The sequence below is a fragment of the Sturnus vulgaris genome, chromosome 1 (assembly GCF_052056855.1).
Source record: "Sturnus vulgaris isolate bStuVul1 chromosome 1, bStuVul1.hap1, whole genome shotgun sequence".
NCBI lineage: Eukaryota > Metazoa > Chordata > Aves > Passeriformes > Sturnidae > Sturnus > Sturnus vulgaris.
This window is the reverse complement of record NC_142243.1, coordinates 114740244-114765174: the sequence shown is the minus strand read 5'-3', so window position 1 is coordinate 114765174 and position 24931 is coordinate 114740244. Positions and strand designations below refer to the sequence as shown.

Sequence of the window (24931 nt, the reverse complement as noted above, 5' to 3'; positions counted from 1 at the left end):
CACTCAGTTTAGACATCCTGATGCATCCATTTTCAGATATGAATTAATTATCTTTTAGTTTCTAAACTGGTGACAATAAAAATTCCAATGGACTGTTTTTACTAGGTTCTAGAGGAGTTTAAAAAAAAGCGACCTTAAATTCACTGAGCCAAGCAAAAAAACCCCAAAAAACCCAAAACAAACCTTGAGAACAGTAGCTTGGGATATGGGTCTTGCCTTTCATATGCCTGTTTCATCCTAATGGCAACACAAGTTTCTCTGTACTCCATAACACAGAATTCATTGGAAGATTTGTTTCCTATGTTATAAGACATTAATATTTATTGTAAAATGTACTTCCTATGTTACAAGAAATTGAGAAGAGCCTGATATTAAACATCTGTGAATTTGTGAGCTGAAAACATATTGTCATAACCCAGCTCATTTATCTCTGGTGGAGATGCTGGACAATGAGAGGAAAAGGAGGAAATCCCACTGGAATACACAGATGTATGCCAACATCACTGAAATCTGCTTATGAATTTTGATTTTATCACCAGAATTGGGCAAAAGTAGCATTTTAGTGGTCTCAAGTGACCTAGTGAAGTTTGAACAGAGCTTTATAAAAATGTGTACTTTACCATTTATTATCCAAATAGTTGCTGTATTAAAGCATTTGCTGTTTTCATTAAGTCTTTTAGAATTAATGGCTGTAGACCCAGAGAAACAGAAATCAGTTAATAGTTCGTGGAACTAAGAGTTTTTTAAAAGGTTCAGGCACACAAGGGTTTTTCCAGAGAGCAGATGTGATTCTCCCCATGGCACCTCCAGTTTTATTAATCATGTAGCACATTGATGTATTAGACCTCTACTGTCTGTTAATTAGATAATAAAGGTTGCAGCTCATCCTTCTATGGAATACTAATACATTCAGGCTCTCTTTTTCCAAGGTGTGTAAGAAGTTAATCTTGTGATTTTCTAATTATGAAATAGGGTGATGGTAGTGTAACAACAACCAAAAGGATAAGAGGCGTTAAATATAACAAAAGGGATTTTGCAACTGGAATACTTTCCAAATACCTAGACAGATTAAGTTCAGTAAGGATCAAAAGAACATGCTTAAGGGTTTAACTGCAGGAGAGTCTGTTTTCCTGAGGACAGAGCTCCTGCAACTGTTTTTCATGGTGTGTCTGTTAGCCAAAGAGATTGTAACTATAACAACATCCTTTGAAGATTTCCTTCTTAAAATACACACTGTTAGCAAGAAGATGGGTTATATATAACTTCTTCATGTTTGCACCATGGAAGCATAAATTATTTCCTGTAATAACTTTAAAATTACACTGTGATTGTTTAGAATGATGAGCCTAATTAAAAAGCAGACGTTTGTGGTGCCCCACTTAATTTAATAGTCAACAATTCTTATGAATCATACAGAAAAAAAGCAGTCAGTTTATCCATGTAAACATTTCATCCATAGTATCTTAAAGCACTCTTTTGATCAATGATTTAGATTAAAAGAGACAAATCTAGATTTTTTTTCAGTGTCTGTGCTTCTTATTTCATGGAAGGTCATAGATACCAGATAAATCCCCAGCAGGAGATTCATCTTCTGCATCCTCAGGTAGCAGAAGTGGGAGATGTGTGGCTGTCGCTGCATGCCGAGCATGCAGTCAGTGTAAGAAAAGGAGACTGTGCAGTGAAGGGTTCCTCCTTAGATGCTCTCCAAAAGGAACTTCAGGGGACATTTGCTGTCCCTTTTCTTAGAGGTTTAGATTTGCCCTTTTGAACACTCAAAATGATAGATGCGTTACATTTTTGAAATTGTTGCTGTATGCATTCCATGGTGTATTTTAAATACCGTGAGAGCTGACATACAGTGTTTTAAAATCAGTGATAAAGTCCTTATCCTTTGATAAGGAATCAAATATCAGATATAATAGTTTTCCCAATGTTATTATAAAAAACGTGTAAGAAACAATGGAAAAGTGTTTAAGAACTCTAATCTGGTTTTTGGAATTGTGGACTTAGTCTTCACAATTTCTTCTGAATATTACAAATTGCTGTACAGTTGAGAAAGAGAATCTAGTCAGGATAGTTAATCAGTCAAAGCATTCAGATTTTAAAAGTTAATTTAAGTAAATGTAGTAGTAGGATAGAAGAAATTAATATGTATTTTGTCTGTTCAGCTACCTAGTCCAGAGATATTAACAAAACATTTTATTTCAAAACTATTGTTAGTATAGTTATAGTATATTATTGTAATCTAATATACTATTCCTGTTAGTATCAGGAATTATTTGACTTGATTTTCTTTAATATTTTCTTGTACTATTTTATAGCGTTGAAGCACTTTATATAAATTTTGAGTCCTTAGACACTCCAGATAATTATAAACCTCCAGTATTTTTGTGTTTTAAATATATTGATAATGTGTTTGAGTGATGGTAATGGTTGATACAGTATTTCTGCAAATATGTTCCGTCTAAAAGTCATGTAGAAAGCTGTGTAGGCTATTTCTCCAAATATTCTGGAGAAACTGTGCTACTTGGGAAGAGTGTTTTCAAAGGGATTCCTGGTGCAGTGTAAGGAGCACCTTACACATTTGCTTACAGGGTGCAAATGGCTGAGAATAGTTACTGGGACAAAGAGGTTCAGGTGAAGGCACAGAGTCCTTTTCAACATCCTCCAAAGTAAAATGAATTAATGGAGTGTTTATAATTGATGAGTAAAGAGGGAGATCCTGTCAGAAAGTTATTGCCTAGAGAGTAGGGAGATGCTTGTTAACGGGGAGGTCTTCTGAATCTAAAAGTGTAATGTGCTCAGGATCTGATTTTGTTGATGTTTTGAGTAAGAAATTAGTCACATACTTTGGAAGAAGAGTTTTCCTTGTTATAGTGTGGGAATACAATGCTTAAAAAACCTGCCACGTGGTTGCTGAATTACCACACTGGGGTGCTGCAGTCTTCTTTCAGTTCTGATACAGCTGATCACAAAAGGCTTTCCTTGGAAGCTGGGTAAATGAGGATAAGGTACAACATTTTAAAGGGAGTACAACGTTTTAAAAATGTCATTCTTACTGCAGTCACAAAAATCAGGCAAAAGGATTGCATTTGAAAATAAATTTCAGAAATTAAAGCTATATTTTAATTTGAAAATGAGGAAATACACACAAAGCTGAAAAATGCTGATGTCATATAAAAGCTTCTTTCCTGATATAAAATATTTTATTCAAATAAGATGTACAATTTGAAATACAATTTTTCTGATTTTTTTTCCTTTCATGTTTTAACAGATAGTGCCTTTGTGGATTGCTCCCAACCTGTTAACTTTCTCTGGATTTGTCATGATTTTATTTAATTATTTTTTAATATCTTTTTATGACTGGGACTACACTGCCTCAGGTAAATATGTTCACGTTGCATTTTTTCAGAATTACTGAACTGCTTGTACTTTGGAATGTTACAGGGAGGTATCAGACACTTGGATCTTCCATTTATTCCTTTATGAGGCTCCTATATGCACAGATAGGAGAATCTACCTCCACATAGCATTATCAATTTAGAGAATTTTATTGAAAAATCTTATTTAATTTTATCCCTAAAATGGGTTTCAGCATATGCTGCTTGAAGTCTCTGATAAGATCTCATTATATTTAAATGGGTTTAAATATGCAGCCAAAATCCACCTGAATATTTTTCATAACATTTTCATTGGTTTCACATTTCCTAATACCTAAACTGATGCCCGAAGGAGTTAACTTCCCTTTCATTTCTCCACATATTCACACTCCCTATTCAAAACTGCTTCTGGAGAAAAACATAGTTTCTAAATAAATGTCTCTTCAAATTATGAATTTCAGAGTCTGAGTCCATGTTTGCTGCTCATTGTAGACCAAGTCAGAAATTTTTTGGACCTGATTGCTCCTGAGTGTAGGGCATGTATGCTTTGGGCTTCTCAGACCAGATGTTGGAGCCCACGGAAAGTAGTAAGAATCTTGCAGGTGATTAATATGTAAAATATATATAAGGCTTTGATTTTTTAAAAAACTAGAGAATTTAGTGAAGATAGTGCTTTTATTTTGTGAAACCAGTACATTTAGCTGCCTTTATTTTTTTATGCCTGTGGTTGGCTTCAGGAGATAATCTTTGGTGGGGGCTGTTGTACATTTAATAGCAATGCTAGAGGCAGGGACATGCATTAGCAGTTTTGGTTCAAAAGTTGCATTTTCAGGACCAGCTTGTTATATAGTTGTCTGACCTTGTTCTTGAACACCTGGTGCTCTTTTATCAATGCAGACGATATTTACTCAGTCTTGTAATTAAAGAACATCCAGAACAGATCGTTTTAACGGGATGATGTTATCTTTACACAGTCTCAGTAAATATACATGGAACTTGAAGACATTTGAAATGGTGATTAAGTCTGTTAGAGTTGAGACCTGTATGTGTAGTTTGCAAGCTCTTCCTGAGTCCTCATGAGAACTTATCCATCATTTCTCAGTTGATGGAAAACTTTCATGCAACCTAAAAGGCCTTTGGAATATCATATACCAATGCTATACCTCGGATCAGAAATAAAAGACCAAATTTGCTGCACAGTTGGTTTTCATGGTACAGTTTGCAGATTTGCAGCTAGGAGTCAGGAATTGTCATATTTTCTTTCAGAATGGCAAGATGAGGTACTGAGAGAAAGGTAGTCAGGGCAGTGCTTTAGGTGCTGGCATCTCCTGGCATCATTCAGGGAAGGACACACCTCTGTATGCAGAAATTCCCTGTGTTTGGTGCCAAATGGCAGAAACCTGAGAGGATGTTGCATTTACAGTTGTTTACTGTTGACATGGTATTGGGTGATGTTTAAGTTAAATAGAACTCTCTTTGGAAAAAGGATCAATTTCTTTAGAAGAGCAACAATAACCTTGGATTAATGCTATCAGCAGATCAAGAACAGAACCTTGGGCTCTGTCCAATTCAACTGTCTTTTCCTTTTTCTCAAGGAAAAAAGAAAGGGTGCTAATATTTCTGCTAGCCTAAGGACAAAAACTTCCCCTTCAGATCTGTGTGGTAAAAGTACACAAACCCCAGACTGGCAGTGATAATCATGCTTGAAAACTTTTTTTTCTATATACTACATGAACATTAACTAGTTTTTCAATGGATAGTCTTCCCACAACCTGTGAATACTTTTGCCTAGATACTATCTTGTTTTGTGCAATACTACAGTCATTTCAGGACCAACAAACCTCTCTGTTACCTTTTGTCCTTTACACTGTAAGCACATTCAAGCTTGCTCAGTGCTTCTTTGATAGAGCTCACCGATGCCTGAAGGTCAGACTCAAATATTTCAATCTCTTTGATGCAGTGGGTTAATCAGTGGCAGCTAGTTTGTATGTACATGCGTGTCTTGGTGGATTTCTTTGATGTTAACCCCTGTTGCACTGACTCACTACCCCTTTTTTTTCAGGTACCAGTCCTGGACTTGTTCCCACCTGGGTGTGGCTGTTCAGTGCTTTTACCACCTTTTGTGCTTATGCTTTAGGTAACGTACAGTGAAATAATTTGCATATCTGACATTTTCATATAATTTTATCTTCAAATTCACTAGTGATGTTTCTGAGATAAAGAGGCATTGTGGATAAATTGCTGATCTCTTTCCAAAACAGTTCTCTTAGATTAAAAACAAAACAAAACAAAACAAAAAACCAGAACCAAAAAACCCCAAACCACAACACGCAAAAAAATAAGTTCATAAGACTTAAACCCCAAACAGCATATTAAGTAATATATTAGAGATTCTATTACAGTAACTCTTATCCCTCTTGAAAGTTCAAATTATTTTAGAGGAACAATGCAAATCATTATATAGCAGCAGTCTAACTCCAATACCCCTGCCATGGGCAGGCACAACTTCCACTAGATCCGGTTGCTCAGAGCCCCATCCAGCCTGGCCTTAAACACTTCCAGGGATGGAACATTCCCAGCTTCTCCAGGCAACCCAATCCATCATCATCCTCATCATCCTCAAAGATTTTCTTGCTAATACCTAATCTAAACCTACCTTCTTTCAGGGAATTAATTCCCCCTTGTCCTATCCCTACCTGCCCTTGAAAAAAGTCCTTCTCCAGCTTTCCTGTAGCCCCTTTAGGTACTGGAAGGCTGCTCTAAGGACACCCTGGAGCTTTCTCTTCTCCAGGCTGAACAACCCCAACTCTCTCAGCCTTCTTCATAGGAGAGTCACTGCTGTTTGGTTTCATAAAAATCTTTGTTTCTTGATGATGACATTCAGAGAAGTTCAGATACCAGAATTAGCAGAGGATGCTTTCAAAGATAGGAAAAAATAAAGGACAAAGCAGAAAAAAGGAAATTGTTAGGCACTTCAGTGCTTAAGGAGTGTTTCAGGAGAGGTGATGATGACAGATGTGATGACAGGCCTGAGCTTCTTACAGAAATAAGTATCTTTTTTTTTCTTCCCTCTTGCTGTTTTTCTCCCATAACACCTACACCGCAGTTTCATATTCCATTTTTACTACTTTATACTGTGCCATGAGTGTATTTTTAGGTATGTTGTACCTTGCTGTGCAGTGGTGTGAAGACACAGACGTGAAATTATGCTGACCTGAGAGTGAAATCCATGCTAGCATGGCTTTTTTGCTTTCTCTTCCAAAGCTCTCTCATTCCAAACTAGTCTTTCCCCAACACAGTACAACAGAATTATTTTTTTGGGAGACTCAAGGTAGTATATTTAAAGGGAGTGCATAGTTCTGTGTAATAACGGTCCAGGAAGGCTGGATATATTTAAAGAAGGAAATCTTATAGGCACAGGAGCAGGCTATCCCTAGGTGCCAAAAGATGAGCCATCAGGGAAGAAGACTGGCCTGGCTGAACAGGGAGCTTTTGCTGGAACTTGGGGAGAAAAAAAAGAGTTTATGACCTTGGGAAATAGGGGCAGACAACTCAAGAAGAGTCCAAGGATGTCATTAGGACTTGTAGAGAGAAAACTGGATTGGTGAAAGCTCAGCTAGAACTCCATGTGATCATTGCTGTGAAAGATTATACAAAGTGTTTTTATAAATACATTAACAACAAAAAGAGGGCCAAGGAAAATCTCCATCCTTTATTGGATGCAGAGGGGAATGCTGTAAGCAAAGATGAGGAAAAGGCTGAGGTGCTTGATGCCTTCTTTGCTCAGTCTTCAACAGAAAGACCTGACATCCTCCAGGCAGCCAGTCTGCTGGGTTTGTGGGCAGGGACAGGGAGCAGAAGAGACTCCTGTGGTCCAGGAGGGAGCAGAAGAGACTCCTGTGGTTCAGGGGGAAGCAGAAGAGACTCCTGTGGTCCGGGAGGGAGCAGAAGAGACTCCTGTGGTCCGGGAGGGAGCAGTCAGTCCCTGCTGTGCCATTGACACCCACCAGGCTGTGGGGCCAGGTGGGATCCACACCAGGGTACTGAGGGAAGAGCCAGGCCACTCTCCAGCATTTGTCACCAGTCCTGGTTAACCATGGGGACCCAGAGAGCTGGAGGCTGGCCAGTGGGATGCCCACCTGCAAGAAGGGTTGGAAGGAGGATCTGGGGAGCTACAATCCTGTCAGCCTCAGTTCTGGGAAGGTTATGTAACAGATCATCTTTAGTGTCATTGTGCAGCACATGCAGGACAGCCAGGGGATCAGACCTGTTTAATATCTTTATAAATTATTTGGACAAGGGGATTGAGTGCTCCCTCAGTGAGTTTGCAGTTGACACCAAGTTGGGTGGGAGTGTTGATCTGCTGGAGGGCAGGGAGGCTCTGCAGAGGGATCTGGACAGGCTGGATCAATGGGCCAGTGATGTGAGGTTCAACAAGGCCGGGTGCTGGGTCCTGCACTTTGGTCACACCAACCCCGGGCAGCAGCACAGGCTGGGGAAGAGTGGCTGGAAAGTGACCCAATGGAAAAGGACCTGAGGGTGCTGCTTGACAGTGGCTGACATGAGCCAGTGTGTGCCCAGGTGGCCAAAAACGGCCAATGGCATCCTGGCCTGTATCAGAAATAGTGTGGCCAGCAGGATCAGGACAGTGATGGTCCCTCTGTACTCAGCACTGATGAGGTCACACCTTGAATCCCGTGTTCAGTGCTGGGCCCCTCACTACACTGAGGGGCTGGACCATGTCCAGAGAAGGGAAATGGAGCTGGGGAAGGGTCTGGAGCACAAGTGTGATGAGGAGCAGCTGAGGGAGCTGGGAGTGTTTATCCTGGAGAAAAGGAGGCTCTGGGATGATGTTATTGCTCTCTACAACCACCTGAAAGGAGGCTGTAGCCAGGTGGGGGTTGGTCTCTTCTCCCAGACAACAATCAACAGGACAAGAGGAAATAACCTCAAGCTTTGCCAGTGGAGGTGCCTGTGTGACATCAGGAAGAAATTTTTCTGTGAAACAGTGGTTAAGCCTTGGGATGGGCTTCCCCAAAGGGTAGTGGAATCACCGTCCCTGGGAAGTGTTCAAGAAACAACTGGACATGGCACTTAGCATTATGATTTAGTTGACATAGGGATGTTCAGTCAGAGATGGAACTCAATGATCTTGGAGGTCTTTTCCAGCCTTAATGAGTCTGTTCTTTGATTTGAAATGTACCTTCTCCTTGGAGCTGTTTCTGGTAAGGCCATTGCAGGGCAGCCATACGTTCGTGTGCCATATTTGAGATCCTCAGGCTACATACAGATGTGTTATATGTGTAGGCTGCAGAGCTGTGCAGAGGGGCTGACCACTTCTGGAGCCAGACCCATGCATGTAGAGCCATCTTGATTGACCTGGGGTATCCCCTTGAGCAGACACCTTCCTCTGCACTGTACAAACCTTGGCATTTCTATTCAGTTGGTGAAATTGTGCCAAAATCTTTCTGTTCAGAATTTCTTTGTATTTGTACCATAAAAAGCAATGGGACAACCATCCCTTGAAGCTAACTACTAGACAGATTTCTCTAGCAGCTCTCTGTACTCAGAAGCAGTAGTTTCTTCTGTGAAAAACATTTTTTATGTCACTGTATGTAATTTAATGAATTGACTATTGTTTCATAAATTGGAATTACATATTGGAACTGTTACTGTGTGGCACCCCAGAAGGCTCATGGGAAGTTCAGCTTCTGAGATTTTTAATGTCGATGGTATTTGCCTGTGAAGCCTGTAGTTCCTAATACTTGGAAGACAAGGAATATGATGCTGATAGTCAAAGTTATAATGAACTAATATCAATGTAGATTTTTATGTCTGCTGTCCAAGCCACTTCATGAAATATTTAGTCACAGATTTAATTTTGCATGGCCAAAGGTTTCCCTCTGGAAGACTGCAAAGAACCATAATAACTAACTAAATACGCAACTGTAATCTTTCTCAGCTTATTTTAATGACACAGTTACTCTCTCCAAATTCCCTAACGTGCTGCTCTCCATCCCCCCTGCTTTTTTAAGGTGGTTTGGTATCATTTCCTTTCCATAAATGGAGTGCTTTTAGCAGTTACTTTGAATTTCACTCTTTAAAAGTTATATAAACTTTATAAAACTGAGTATTTATGAATCTTGGTAAGACAAAACCAGAATATAAGAATTCTAAAGCAATGGAAGTGCAGGACAGTGTATGCTAGCTATTGAACACACAGCATTGTTGGCGTGAATGATTTCAAATTGAAACCTAAACCAGAAAATATTTTCAGTCTTTTAAAAAGCCAATGAAACTACATGGAAAATGTGGTTAAGGATTTCTGAAAATCCAGTTGATGTATGTGTCATATAGTTCCTGTATTTTTCTCCATGACCGTTATAATTAGAAGTGCTGTATTTTAGGACAACATTATAAGCTTCTTCTTAGAAAAAACAAAGTTCTTGCAAAATGAAAACCACTGTTTCCCTGTGAGGTACATATTTTAGTATCTATATACTTGTGTGACAACCTAAAATTTATGAACAGACAAATCTTCTATCATTCTTATTTTTAAGTAGTAACACCTGTGTAACTGAATCCTGTCTGATTTGGGATAGGTGTTATTGAAATATAAAACATCATACACTCTTTAGGAGTGCTTATATCTTTATTTGCTGGTTAGGTTTCAGGGATATTGTTTAATGGATGGAAGAATGCCTAATTTTATTGCAATACCTTTCAAGTAACCTCAAGCTTATACAGTTTGCTTTCTGCACATTTCAGTAAGATGCTGAAAATTCAGTGGAAATGTTGATAGAGGAGAATGAAGGAGGCAAGCTATATTTGAAATCCTCTATGAGATATCTAAGTTTTAGAGTTCTGAGAACTGTCTCAAGAGATTTGTGTTTGAGCAGAGGATATATCACAGCTGTTTAGGTATTACAATAGAGATATAGTCTAAAATCTGTACAAAATGAAATCCTGTGTTTTCCTGGTTTAGGTCCCTGAAGTATATTTACATTAAACAAAGCTCATAGTACTGCCAAATAATCCAGAGAAGTAAGTAGCATGTGATCTACAGCAGCTGTGGCATCTTTGGTCTCACTCTGCTGAGTTGTGTTCCCAGTCAATTTTGGTTAATGCTATCAATAGCTAATAATTGTTAGCTATAGCACCTTCCAAGTAATATCAAAAAGAAAAGCATCTCCATTTTATTTTGAGATTCAAGACAAAACCAAGTAATCTGTAGGATTTGTTCTGTGTACTTTTTCCTAAGAGGTTCATCCTGCATGTTTACACTTAAAGTTAAGAGGAAAATAGTTCTATTTTTCACCTGCACAGTCTCAGAAGAGACTAAGGGTATGGTTTGACATTACAGCTAAGAAACGTTACAGCTGCTAGACCACCTTTCTCCTGCCTGCATTCACAATCCCTCCCTTGTGCCATCTCCCTTGCATTTTGTACCATTCACAGAACCAATTCAGTGACTCAGAGGAAAACATAATGTTTGCTGTCTTTCCACCAGCTGAACAGGCTGCAGGTCCCCCTGTTCGACAGCAGTGAACAACTTTAACCATATTGTCCATCTACATCCTCAGAGTAAGGTCCTGTACAGTGCTGGATCATTTTGTAAGCACTCAAGTACTAAAAGTGATCAACATAAAATGCACCTTAACTATAATGTGTTCTTAGAATCATATAATCGTACACGTTGGAAAAGACCTTTAAGGTCATCAGGCCCAAACATTAACCCAGCACTGCCAAGTCCACCACAAAACCATGTCCCCAAGTGCCATATCTGCACATCTTTTAAACACCTCCAGCGATGGTGACTCCACCACTTACCTGAGCAGCCTATTCCAATGCTTGACAACTGCCTTGCTGTAGAAATTTTTCTTAATGTCCAATGTAACCTCCCCTGGTGTGACCTGGGACCGTTTCTTCTTGTACCTGGGAGAAGAGACTGACCCCCATCTCACTAAAACCTCTTTTTCAGGTGGTTGTAGAGAATGATAAGGTCACTCCTGAGCCTTCTTTTCTCCAGGCTAAACCACCCCAAGTCTCTCAGATGCTCCTCATAAGATCTGTGCTCCAGACCCTCCACCAGCAAAATTGCCCTTTTCTGGACACACCCGAGCCCCTCAATGTCTTTCTTGTAGTGAGAAGCCCAGAACTGAACATGGCACTCATGGTGTGACCTCATCAGTGCTGAGTACAAGGGGACAATCCCTGCCCTGGTCCTGCTGGCCTCACTGTTGCTGATGCAGGCCAAGATGCCATTGGCCTTCTTGGCCACATGGGCACACTCTTATATGAAAACTGAAAAACACTTGAAAATATATGTAGGCACAAATATAAATAAATTTTGTGAAATTTGCTCCTTGAAGCTGCCATGTAGCTGTTAGTCATTGAGGTACTGAGCATTAAGCAACTTAAATGCCATAATGAATCTACCAAAATAGTGGTCTGAAGGCTCAGAGGGTCCACAATACCAGTGGATAGGGCAAGAAGCCCTTTGGATACTTTTCAGCACTTGAAGCTAATTGCAGGGACTGATGTAAAAATGTTTCTAGACCACTGGGGGCAAATAATTATGAGTATCTTTCTAAAACTCATGAGGAAGATGGCATTTCGTTTCAGAGCTGAGGTAAGGAGAGAAAAATTACATGATATCAGGAGCAATTATTTTATGAGCAGTTCTAACCTGTTGGTATTGAGGGAGCTGTTGTGCTTCAGTTTGCTGTCATCAGTGTAATTTTCCTGTATGTTATACATGACACTAGTGAATGGTATGTGAAGAAAGCTACTCCTTTTGTTGTGCTCTAATTCTTTGTTTCTTTTCCTTTCTCAATCCTTCTAGACTCCATAGATGGGAAACATGCTCGAAGGACTCAGTCCAGTAGTCCTCTGGGAGAACTCTTTGACCATGGGCTGGATAGCTGGGCTACCTCCATCTTTGTGCTTTCTTTTTTTTCTGTCTGTTCCCGTGACAATGGGAAGACTGGAGTTTCTGTATATACAATGTATATATATTTAAGCATTGTCTTGTTTAACTTCATGTGTTCACACTGGGAGAAATATAACACAGGAGTTCTTTTTCTGCCTTGGGGATATGATATAAGCCAAGTGGTAAGTATTTATCATCTACATTTTGGTTTTTTAACTGTGTAATTGTTTTCATAATATTAAAGCAATAGAAAAATAGAGTTCAAGGCAAATATATTTGGATGAGATATTGAAATATGTGAAATTACAAAACTCTGAAAGTAATTCAGAAATATTTTCTGCATTTGCAATAAACAGCTGCTCTTCAGCAAATTGTCAGCATCAGAGATTGATTGCTGTGCAGGAGAAAAAAAGCTTGCAGCAAGCCTAGCAGCTAGACAGTGCCCATGAGAATGTAATTTAACTGCATTTGATTTGTGGTATTAACAAAAATTACTATGCTATCTGAAGCCACAAGCAATTTCCCCCCCAATACCAGGTTGTGAGGCATGATGTGAGTTAGTCCAAGTAGTATCTATTAACAGTAATTACACAGTTATACACTACCAGACCTTCTGAATTCTAATCCATTTTACAACAAATGTGGTAATGGAAATAGCGTTGTACCTATGCAGAGTGCAGTAACTGTTGTCAAGTCTACCTTTGAAAAAAAAAGGTCAGTCATCATGGATGTCAAAAAGTCATAGACACTCAGTAAAATGAATTACTTATCAGCCCACAATCAGCACCAGTTGAGTTCTTGTCTGGTTTACATCCCTGTCTTGATGTGGACCTCTTCAGAAAACATGCCCAGGGCACCACAGTGAATGGTGTCCTCAGTTCACAGATGAGTAGCAGTATTAACAAGCTCAATGCACTTCCAAGGGCCCAGCAATGGGATTTCTGTGGGCTGGCTTATCTGTGTCTCAGATAGCCACAGCCTTGCAGCCTGAAGAGCACAGTCAGTCTTCTGAGCTTCCTGTTACAGACACGAGATGAAAGGTACAGCCAAATAATTGGAAAGAAATTTGACAAATACTCAAATATGTGTTTTAATGGAAGTACAGTATTCAGATTAATGGCTGCAGATGTAGTGCTGTAAACATAATCAGAATCCAGTGGTTTGAGAACAACTCAGAGATGGTGGTCCAGCTGTGGTGCATCTGTGTTGTCCCCTAGAAAATAGGTTTTGGGAGAAGAAGTTGGCTCAGGACTAAGACATTAGGCAGCCAGCTGGTCTCCAAGTTTCAGCCATGTCTGTATAAGGCTTCTCTGTGACATTTTTCCAGCAGGAGAGGCATAGCTGTGTTCAAGCCTATTTCACTTGTTGCTCAGATGGTCACTGTACGTGTGAATGTTTAGAAAGCTCTGCTGGATCACTACAGCATGCATTCATGGTTAATGGGTATCAACTAGCAGAGCAGTACTGTTAACTCTGTCAGTGCCTGTTAGTGACCTGTGCCTGTGGCCCTGTTTTCTCATCTGGGAAATAATGGTAGCAATATTTCCCTGCCTGACAGATTTGTGGCAAGGCTGAGTATCAGCAAAGATTGTAAACTGCTTTGATTAACTGGGATGCAAGGTGCTAACAAGTGCTGTTTCCTGTTCTCCTCTGATTCTGAACTGCTGTCCTGCTCACTTGCTTTTTTGTGATGACTTGGTTACAATCAAAGTGATAAGCTTGTAAATGTGAGGATTTTTTGATGCTACGTATCAGTCATCAGCAGTGGTGGAAGACTGAACTATTGAGCTATGTCAGTTTTCCTATCTGTAAAAAAATAGCTGTTGCAGTTGTGATTGCCTATGAACAAAGAGAAGGCAGGATTTGCAGCTCAAGGTGGTATTTTTCCATTAGTCCAAAATACATTACATGTAGACCAGAAAGTACATAATATATTTTTCCAGTTCTACTGACTAGTCTAGTAAAAGATCTTAATTCCCTAAAAATTTGTTTTGTTTTGTAAACCCATTCAGCAAATTTATATGATATGTGCACTATTAAAGACAGCTCTTCATCTCCAGTAACTTGGAGGATACTGGGGACAATAGCAAATGGCTGATGATGAGTAAGAAAAATAATGTTCCTCTTGCTTTTTTTTTTTTCCCATTGCTTCTCCGCAAGGTATTCCCACAGTCACATTTAGAGGCAAAGAGTGTGAAAGCACACCAGGTGCTTCCAGACTGATTCACAATGTTTAGTTCAGTATTTCCTCCTATTCCTAGCTGGATTGCTGCAGGAATGTGCCTCTCTGTCCTGTCTTCAGTAATTTCACCTACAACTTGATGCCGTTGCAGTGGCATGCCAGACACTCGGGTGGTCTAGTCCCCTGCTTCTGCTTTTAAGCTTGTTGGTAGCCAGGAACCTTGGGCTTTGTTATCACCAGAGAACTCAAGAAAAACAATAGTTACTGTCAGTGTGCAAAGAGAGGACTGATGACCTTAATGAGCGCTTAACTGGCATGTGGCTCCCAGGACACGGCTGCTGAGTCAGCCCTGCTGTACATGAGCACAGCCTGCTCACGGGCTCTGCCTCAGCTGTGGCAGAGAAAGAGCTGCTGTTCCTCATGAAAAAATACCTTATTATAGACAGAGCAGTCTGTGGGACTTATGCACATCACGTTTTTCTGTGACTTGATGACTCATCAGAACTGGTAACTCAATTAGGCTAGCTGGGCTGTAATTGGCACTCCAATTAGCTTTGATTACAGCAGACAATCATTTGCAGGAAGCTGTGGTTTGTAAACTTGAAAAATGGCTGTAATGTGTCTGAGAGATGCTTGGTCAGAAGGCTGTTACATTTGTGGATCCAGAATCAAGGTGGCAGCAAATGCAGTAGGGAAAGTTATTCCTGTCTCTCCTCCCTCCTGCACAAGGATCTATCCTGTGCTGATTCCTGAGTAGCAGGAAAAGGTGCAGGGACAGGAGCCTCTGTACCATAGCATCTAGACAATTTTCGTACACTTTTGAGTAAGCACACCTATTGGAAACCCCGAAAGTCTGAAGAAAAGGCTAAAAAATAAACCTCTGCTATGATCTGTGAGAATTTCCCGTGAATACAGCTTGTGAAAACAAAGACTTTTATTTTTGTCACAAGACCAACCAAAGAAAGCTAATTAAATTTCTTGGAGAAAAAAAAATAAGACAAAGCTTTCCTGAGAAATTAAAATTTCTGGCTTCTTGCCATATATTAATTTTCACAGACATCATCTTGTTTTGTTTTTTAAAAAAAATCTGTTTTCTTTCTGAAGAATTTAATATCATCCAAATAAAATACTCGCCTAATCCTGCTGTTGCTTTTCATAAGCCATTGCAGTTGAGTTCACAGCAGGGGAACAAAGTACTAATTTTTCCTTAATATGATGTAATGATACCTCTGCTCCATTGGTGCTGCCTTAAGTGTAACAGGAGATACCCTTTATATTCTTAATTAAAAGTGAAGAGCTGTGAGAGCTGCAGTGACCTAGACAATTCCACTCTCCTTCCTTTCCCTCTCCCCAGCTAAGAGAGGCAAGCTCAGAAGAAGCACAAGCACCAAAATCCCAAAGGCAGCAGGCAGCTCTGCCTGGCCCAGCCCTTGCCCTGCAGGAAGAGAATGATCAGAAATCCACATACAGAGAGAGTAGTGCCTGAAGGGATGGGTTTTTGGTCCATGAGCCCCAGGGTTTCAGTCTAAGGTGCTTTCCCAGCTGCTCCTGCCTGATGGCTTTGGACAATACCACCTAGAGCCTCTGGGAGAACCCTCTGCCTGCCTTAGAACTCTGAATAAATGGAAGTAGACGATGCTCCTAGCAACTGGAACATTGTAGAACTTCCTTTTCTCCTTCCTCTCAGTCAAAGCTGGGGAAGGTTTCTTTCGTGGGTGCCATATACCAGGTTTTCTTTTGGCAAGCTTATTTACAAAACCCATCCTGAAATATGTTCCGTGTGACCTTTTTCAGGGATGTACTGTGGCAGCCGGTGTTTTGGGAGCTGGCAGAGAAATCCCAAACAATGCAAGTGCATATCACATCTTGAAAAAATTTCTACCTCGTCTGAGGGGCAAAAAAACCTTTCCTATTAAAAAACAAAATAAAGATGTTGTTCTTTGGTCACATTATTGGAATTCACAACTGAATTTCAGTTGAAAGGATATTCACTTTCAGAGCTTTTGTGATTTGAAATGTCTATGGAAAGCATAATCTTTCTTGTGAAGAAAAAATATTATTATTTAGTTCTAAAGTTGGAGCACAATGGAATTGTTGAAGTAAGAGAAGTGATAGCAGAGGGGAAGCAGTGCTGGCCAGACCATGGTGTCTGCTTTAACTGCCTCTGGACACAGCTGGAAACTGATCTCAATACTCAGTTAGCTGAGGGAAACCCCATGGTGTATCCATGTGAAATCTGAACAGAAGAACCTGCTGTGCACAGGCTTTTTTCTGCAGCAGACTGCTTCATTCTTAACCATTTGATTATGATTCTCCACAAGCTTTTCTTGATTAATTAATCTCCCACATGCCTTTAACTATTTGTCTATAATGTCTAAATGCAAAGTGATCATTTTTGGTAAAATTTTTCGAAGTGTAAGATTTGCAACCTTTATTGAACATTTATTGAAAGAAAAAGAATGGAGGAAAAAATTAAGTGGAAAAATTGCACATTACATTAAAGCTAAATTCCTATTGAAATAGCTTGTAGAAAATAATTCTTACTCTTTTAGGCAATGTCACATTTATTATCAGAAGAATAGTAGCCTTGTATTTTAAATGACTTTGCTTTCTAGATGTTTATTTTGAACATTGAGTTAATGGAAAATATTTCAACATATGAGCAATTAATACTATAGCAATATGCTAGTGAAATTGAATATTACTGTAAAATTAATGTCAGGTTTTTGTGGAATCATAAAGAATTTAGAAGCATATCCATGTTTTTTTTAAAGATGACAAAATATTTGAATTTTTTTTCATCATGCAGAATATCACAGAGCATACTAAATGTGCCTGTGTGTAAAACAGAAATGGTAAATCAGGGGTAAGAAAAAAAAATGTATATACATACAATCTAAAAATATCAAGTATTTTAGAGAGCAGTTAAGAGGCTAGAAGGTAGAAGACTTTGAGGGGTTTTACTGCCTTATGTTTATATAGAATTTTCCCAATGCTACATCAAAGAATTATTCTGATTTCACACAGGAACAAATGTGACTATGTTGCTGCTATTTACAAAATTGTGGCAAGATAGGGAACCCCTGCTCAGAATCCAGATGTCCTGCTGTCAGCTATATCAAAGAGCCTACAAATTAACACCTTGTATTTCCACATTTTTCTCAGCATCAGTATTCCTCATCCTCACAGAGGAGGTCTTGGAAAGCCAAAAATATTCCTGATCAGATGCTGCCAAGAGTTGGAATCCAGGATTGTGCCCATCTGCATTACCTTGCTATAGTTCTCACTTGTGTTACTGTGGTGGGTGGATGCCAGGCACCCACCAAAGCTGCTCTGTCACTCTGCTCTGCAGCTGGACAGGGGAGAGAAAATATAATGAAAGGCTCATGAGTTGAGAGGAGGACAGGGAGAGATCACTCACCAGCTACTATCATGGGCAAAACAGATTCAGCTCAGGGATATTAACTGAACTTCTTATGAATCAAAATCAAAGCAGGATAATGAGAAGGAGGACAAATCTTAAGAACACCTTTCCCCCACCTCTCCCTTCTTCCTGGGTTCTACCTCCACTCCCTTACTGGCACAGGGAGACAGGGAATGGGGATTATGATTAGTTCATTACAAATTGTTTCTGCTGCTGCTCATGGAGAGGAATCCTCCCTCTGCTCCAGAGTGGGGTTCTTCCCATGGGAGGCAGTTCTCTGCGAACTTCTCCAGTGTGAGTCCATCCCATGGGCTACAGTTCTTCGTGAACTGCTGCACCATGGGTCACTTTTTCCATGGGGTGCAGTCATTCAGGCACAGCCTGCTCCAGTGTGAGTCCCCCACAGGATCACCAGTCCTGCCAGGAGACCTGCTCCAGCATGGGCTCCTCTCTCCACATCTCTGCAGATCCCTGTCAGGACCCTGCTCCAGCACAGGCATCCTGCAGCTTCACAGATTCCTCTCAGGGGCCCACCTGCCCTGGTGTGGGCTCCTCCATGGGCTGCAGGGAATCTCTGCATCCCCCTGGACATCCATGGGCTGCAGGGGATCTCTGCATCCCCCTGGACATCCATGGGCTGCAGGGGATCTCTGCATCCCCCTGGACATCCAAGGGCTGCAGGGGCACAGCTGCATCACCATGGGCTGCACCATGGGCTGCAGGGGATATCAGCTCCAGGGCCTGGGACACCTCCTGTCCCTTCTTCTCCACTGACCTTGTGTGCAGGGCTGTTCCTCTCCCATATTCTCATTCCTTTCTTCTCTGGCAGCAATTACAACTGCACAATAAGTTTTCTTTCCTTTTAAAATATGTTTTCCCAGAGGCATTGTCACCATTTCTGGTTGGTGTAGCTTTGGCCAGTGGTGGGTCCATCCTGGAGCCAGCTGGTGTTGGCTCTGCTGTACATGGGAAAAGAAGCCACCCTTGTAGCCCTCCACTACCAAAAACTGGCCACAAAAATCAAATACAGCTATTTAATTTGGACTTCTCATTTTACAAAAGGCTGCAATTTTTTTTACTTTCTAAAGACTACATTTATATCTGAAAAGTACTAAAGCTGATTGATGGTTGGCCATCTTTTCTTAAGTAGAATTATTCAGTTGCACTTTGGAACATGCTTTGCTTTTTTTCTTCACCAGAAGTGCCTTTTAAAACAGTTTATATAACTCATTAACAGACTTAGGCTTTGCTAATAATTTTGACAATCTTCAGTTTTTTGCTAGTATAGCTCAAGGGACACAGCCATTTTCTCATCCTTCCAGCTTTCTAATGGAGGCGTGCTTTCTAAAGCAGAAGACTGCTTCAGTGTAATCAAAGTGATGAGTCCTTAAAAACAATATACCCAAATTTTGAAGCCAAGGAGTGGGGTTTTTTTCATATTCTACGTCTGTTAAGGGGCAGTCTCAATCTAAGAGTCTTGCATCACCAAATCCCAGGGCAGGGCATTCCCTGTGAGATCCCATTGCATCCACACTCCTGTTCCTAGACATGCACTGACATCTGACAGTGATGCTCATGACTGCCCTGCCAAAAGTACTGACTGTAATAGTGGTTAATACTAAAATTCCTCTTTTATCACTTGCCAAAAAAGTCTGTTCAGGATTCAACGTGTGAGGGTAAATTCAGACTCCATCAGAGCCAGTTGGAGTTTTGCCATCAACTTTGATGGGGTCAGGATTCCATCCGTCATGTCTTATGGGTAATATGATACAATTTCTGCAGGAAGCCAAATGTTAGCTCTGACGCAGTGGGATTGCAAAATCCATTATACATGTCCTTCACTTAGACCAAAATTTGACTCACTGTCTTCAGTGGCCCAAGACAATGGCACTCACTAGTGCCTGCTCCTGCTTGCTGCAGATCTGTTGTACTGCTTGTTCTTGCAGAGGCAATTCAAACACCCTGTTCCACAGTGCAAAATCCAAGCAAATCTTCTTAAAGATCTACATACTGACAGGGCAAGAATCTTGATTTCAGATACAGAGAAGTGAGTGAAACCAAATGTAGTATTAACTACGTGTAATGGAAGTTTAAGTGACATCAGCATTCTGCTTTTAATCTGTGAGATTAAAAAAAAAGCCTGTTAATTAACAAAGAGATTTGCAGTGTATCTTTGAGTTAGAATTTAATAGAAGGCTAGAAATGTGCTTGTTGAAGTTCAAAAGGAGAAAACACATAACAGAAAAAATTACTATTAAAAAACCTAAATAAGAAGTAGTAAAATCTGAAACACAAGTAAAGCTGGAAATCGTTTTTGTCCCAGAGTAAGAAGCTGCATTGAGTGGAAAATAAAAAGGTTACTGAATATTACCTGGGAATAAATAGATGAATATGCAGTTTTCTAAATGGCATTGTAATTAACATTGTCAATTTAATTTAGAGCTGGTGTAGCATGAAACATACAGCCCCTTATGGGTCCTATGGCAAAACTAACCAGCTGAGAACAAAGCAGGCTAGAGAAAGAGAAGGGCAGCAGTCCCTCCAGCTGGGTGCTCCTGAGTCTTGTGTGTGTGTCCTTTCACTCCTAATGACCTCTATGTGATCCTTTTTGTGTTCTCTAGTGCTATCTGTCAAACAAACTAAAAATCAGGGAAGACTTCATCTCTTTCCCATTCTTTTTATATCTTCACATTCCATTGAATGTTTTTATTATTTTTTATTATTCTTTCAGGTGAGCTTAGGGTTCCTCCCCCCGCCCCAGATATTCTGATATGATCAGTTCAAGGGGCAGAGCTGCAAAAATAACCACGTTGCTAATTCTGAAGTCTGTATGTAAAAACAGGGAAGTGCATGTGCACTGGGGAGACCTGGCATTAAAAGTGGATTTAGGCATTTTGAAAAGGTAAGTCAGTAATACTTGCCACATACAAACAGATGCACACATTAGCAGGGAAGTTGCTTGCTTGCCATATTTCATACATTTTGAATAATTCTGTTGGTGACCCTGCAAGTTGCTTCACTGCTTAGAAGTAATTGTTTTGCCATAGCAGCAAAAGGTAAAGTAGGGACAGGAGGCAGCTAACAGATTTTTTTTTCACTTTTGCACTTGTATTAAGATGATAAGTGAAATTCTCTACCTTTAGATGTAAAGAATTGAAAATAAGTTATTTTTTTTTCTGTAGGTGTTAATAGCAGCATATCTGCTCACCGGTACTGTTGGTGTGGAGGTCTGGCAGAAGCCTTTGCTGTTTGGTTATTATATTACAGATGTATTAGTTATCCTGCTTATAGGTAAGTGTCCAGACCTATGCAAAAGTATGCTACTTTTAAATTATTTTGATTTGATATTTTTAATATTTCCCTCCTTTTTTGTGTGTGTGTGTTTGGTAGTCCAAAAATACATGAATAGAGATGATTAAAAGGGTTAATGCTGGAAAATTTTTTAAAAGTAGATAATTTTGGAAAATTTTTTCCTTGCTGAATTACTATATACTGCACACAAATAATATAGAAAATATTCCTTATCTGCATGTGCAGTTCAGTGCAGTGTGCTGGCTGGTTGGGCTCCCAAAATCTCAGAAACTCTTCATGTCACTCAGGTAAAATGTCACTTACATTTATGTATATTCTAAGTTTAATGTTTTGGCCTGGAGCACACTATGTTCCAAAATATTATGAACAGAGGGAATGAGACATTATTTAAATAACCTTAGATGCACAACTGTAAACATGAATAAAGGCCAGGTGGTTTCTAAGCTCTTCCTTAGAATTCCTTTGCAAAGAGAAGAGGTTTAGTTTTCATACACAGCAATAGCCTACTTGATCATTATTTCATACTGTCAGTGTAGTTTGAAATGAGCACTGAATGTTTTTTGACTTCTATATCAGGACTGAGAACAAGAGCAGTTACATTTTAATGAGTTAAAAATACAGAAGTCTTAGCTGAAAATCTGTGTGAGCAAAATGGCTTTGATGTGTTGCTTGGAAAGTGAAGAAATTAGCATATGCACTTTGGAGATTTTTATATGAGCATACAAGTGGTGAGAAGAGGGCACCAAAATACTGAGTGACACAAACACTCTAGGCTTGCATCCCAAGAAATGTCTTGTGCCCTTGAGCTAAATGGAGGACTTGGTTTAGGTGCTTACCCCATGTCAACTCGATAGGAGCCATTTGAGCATTTTGCACTGATGTGTGCTCTCACCACCCTCTCCCCATGGCAAGGCTGTCAGCAGGTTCCACCTCCTGCCCCAGCACTGTTTCCCACAATTCCCAGATTAGAAAAGACCCTGTGTTCAGGCTGTGCTTCCTAATGAGCAGCGTGTGCAAGGACATGGTTTTGTGCTTTACCCTGAGTATAAATCCAACAGTGTGACCAAGACTATTGAATCTTTTTCTCGTCAGACCTGATTTAGGCACTCTGAGGAGAAGAAAAAAAGAAGGATGAAAAGACATCATGCCTTTTCAATAGTCAGTGGATTATTCACTCAGGCAGAGGTGTAGCTGTAGACAGGGAGTGATTTGTGCTCTTGAAGCAGCACTGCAAGCCCAGGGCAGGTTAGCCCACTGAACATGCTTGTTCTGTGCTACACACATCAGTGCTTGGTTCCTGTCACTAAGACACATGACAGCCCATTCAGGGAGTACTCTGATGGCTTCCCTTGCACTTGGGAAGCCATGGATGAAGGTTTAATTCAAACTGTTCAACATAATAGGAATGTTTGTGGAAGGGGAAGCATTTCAGCATTGTCAGATGTGCAGGGGTGAGCATCCTTTTTCATACTTTGCTAGAACCAGCTGCAAAGCAATGTTTGATGGACTGTTCCATTAACACTAGAAAGAAGTACTGCTTCTGTCTTCTGTGGTATGCTTCTATGAAAGGATTTTTGAACACAGAATAGTATTTCTTCCATCATTGTCCCAAACAGAGTAGGCTTAAGTAGGAGCCAAAAGGTTTCTCCAAAAACCTTGTTTCTAGCACACTATCCACAATTACAAGTTTTGCAAATCAGTTGAAGTTAAATATGGGTTTAAAGTATGCAAAATAATAGTTTTGGTTGACTTTATATTACAGAATCATCATACTGCTTAGTAAATCTCTTAGAAACAGACACTAAGTTTGAATATAAAAAAAGTAGAATCCTTCCACTAAGGGTCATGCTGGTCCAAAAAGCACTGCCGTTTCACATTGGAATCTCAGCTCATCTGTACGGTGGTTATCATTGGGTAGCCTGTGTGCAGTGCCTAGAGATATGTCAGGTTTTTAGAAGCTTGTGGTAAATTGCAGAACCCCACTGTGGCTGCAGTACCTAACCTACACCTATGGCCAAGCAGCCAGGACGATTCAATTATTCTTTTCCTTAGAGAGACTGCAGCAAGTGTGTCTTGTTTAGCCAGAAGCATTTGTATCAGAGAGCCCCCTCTGAGTTGCTCAGTTAAATGCCTTTGTGGCTAGTTAAAAACAAAGTGGGCCTCTGATGCTTTTTACAAGCTAGTTTCCCAGGATCCTGAGAGGAGCCATTAAAAATAAATGGCTGTGCTTAACCATCTGATGGCATTTAGTAGTCACTAGTGGTCCTTCTAACAAGGAACCTGTAGCTGCTCCATCAATACTTGGCATTTGTTTGGTGCTTTTACTGTTCTGTACACAACAGGAACAACAGGAGTTCAGCTCTGAGTCGCTTCTCCGAGAGCAGCTGGGCTTTAGCTCGTACCTTCTGTGGTGGGAAGAAATCCAAACGAGATGCACAGGACTGTTTTTCAGATGTCTTTCCTGGAGTTTTCTGGGGGAAAAAAATAACCCATGTATAACCTAAGGATGAACCCTGAGAAAGCACCTCCTCAGAGGAAGCTGTGGTATCACCAGGTGACACTCACTTGTTGAAAATAATGGAGCTTTTATCAGGTGCCAGAACACACAAAGATATACATAAAAGTGCAGCAATACTGGTGTTTAGATTAGATGTTTTAGGAAAGAGAGCTTTATGTATGTTCCTGGGAACTGTCTGGCACACTGTGAACACCTGTAGGAAAGCCAAGTCTTAAGCTGCTGAGCAGTGACCTCAGAGGACTACCCTGTGAAACAGAGAAACTTCAGCATAGTATTTTATGGGAATTTGTCAGCTACCCAACAAACATGATCCTGTAACTTTCACCGGCAGTGAATGCAATTCCATCCTTCAGCTCCAAAACACACACTTAGCTGGACCCTGAATCAATGAGGAAGGTCCTTCTCCAGTTTCCAGAGCATGTTGACCTGGCTGTAGGCAGAGATGCCTTTTCTCTCCCAGCATGGGAGCAGACAGACCCTTTTAAAGTTATATGCCTGTGTGCTCATCTGGAACTAATTACTTCTGCACTCATCAGGGCTCCTGTGGATGACACTCCAAAAGCTCTCTTGGGACTTAAACACAATTGTCCCATAGCAGTGTCTGGCTAACTAGGGTCCCTTCAAAGGGCAGCACTGGGGTGAGAGCTATCATTTATTTTCACCCCTCCAGGGCATCCCAAATGCCTAAGATTCCCTGTCACTGTGTGCTATCAGGTTGAGAGCAATATAAATTATTTACAATAAGCATTTTTAAAGCAGTCAGTTCTGCACATAAATTCTAGTACCACAAATGATGCTGTAGACTTTGTAAGAAGATTTTCACTGACAGGTAGGCATCTGTAGTTCAAGGAGCAGCATTACTAATTGATGATGGTTGCTGTCTCACGTTGCTATTAAATAAGCATGCTCTGCATGAAGCATTTCTCACGTCATGAAGATTTTATAATGTCTAATAAAATTTGAGTTCAGGCTACAATCCTGACTGGAGACATGCATCTTACTGGAAATTTCTTTTGGTATATTCTTTTGTTCAGAATTGACTGAGGACTTGGAAGTTGTGGTGAGATGTACGCAAACAAGCAGAGCTAGCACATCAGCTTCATTCCTTAGGAAGGCAAGTTGGAAAAATGATGCCTGGATGCACAGAGTTTCCTGCTCCTTCTCAGTATTAATTGCAACCACA

General features: G+C 40.2%; 1 protein-coding gene across 2 annotated transcripts in view; it reads left to right on the top strand.

The window, feature by feature from the left end:
• Positions 1-24931, top strand: part of LOC106851966 (ethanolaminephosphotransferase 1-like) — a 54213-nt gene that overhangs the window by 14991 nt on the left and 14291 nt on the right. For both annotated transcript variants that reach the window (XM_014874337.2, XM_088174696.1), the window contains exons 3-6: positions 3275-3383; positions 5443-5517; positions 12226-12494; positions 21101-21209. In XM_014874337.2, coding sequence (XP_014729823.2) covers positions 3275-3383; positions 5443-5517; positions 12226-12494; positions 21101-21209 — 562 coding nt within the window. The remainder of the gene's footprint in view (positions 1-3274; positions 3384-5442; positions 5518-12225; positions 12495-21100; positions 21210-24931) is intronic.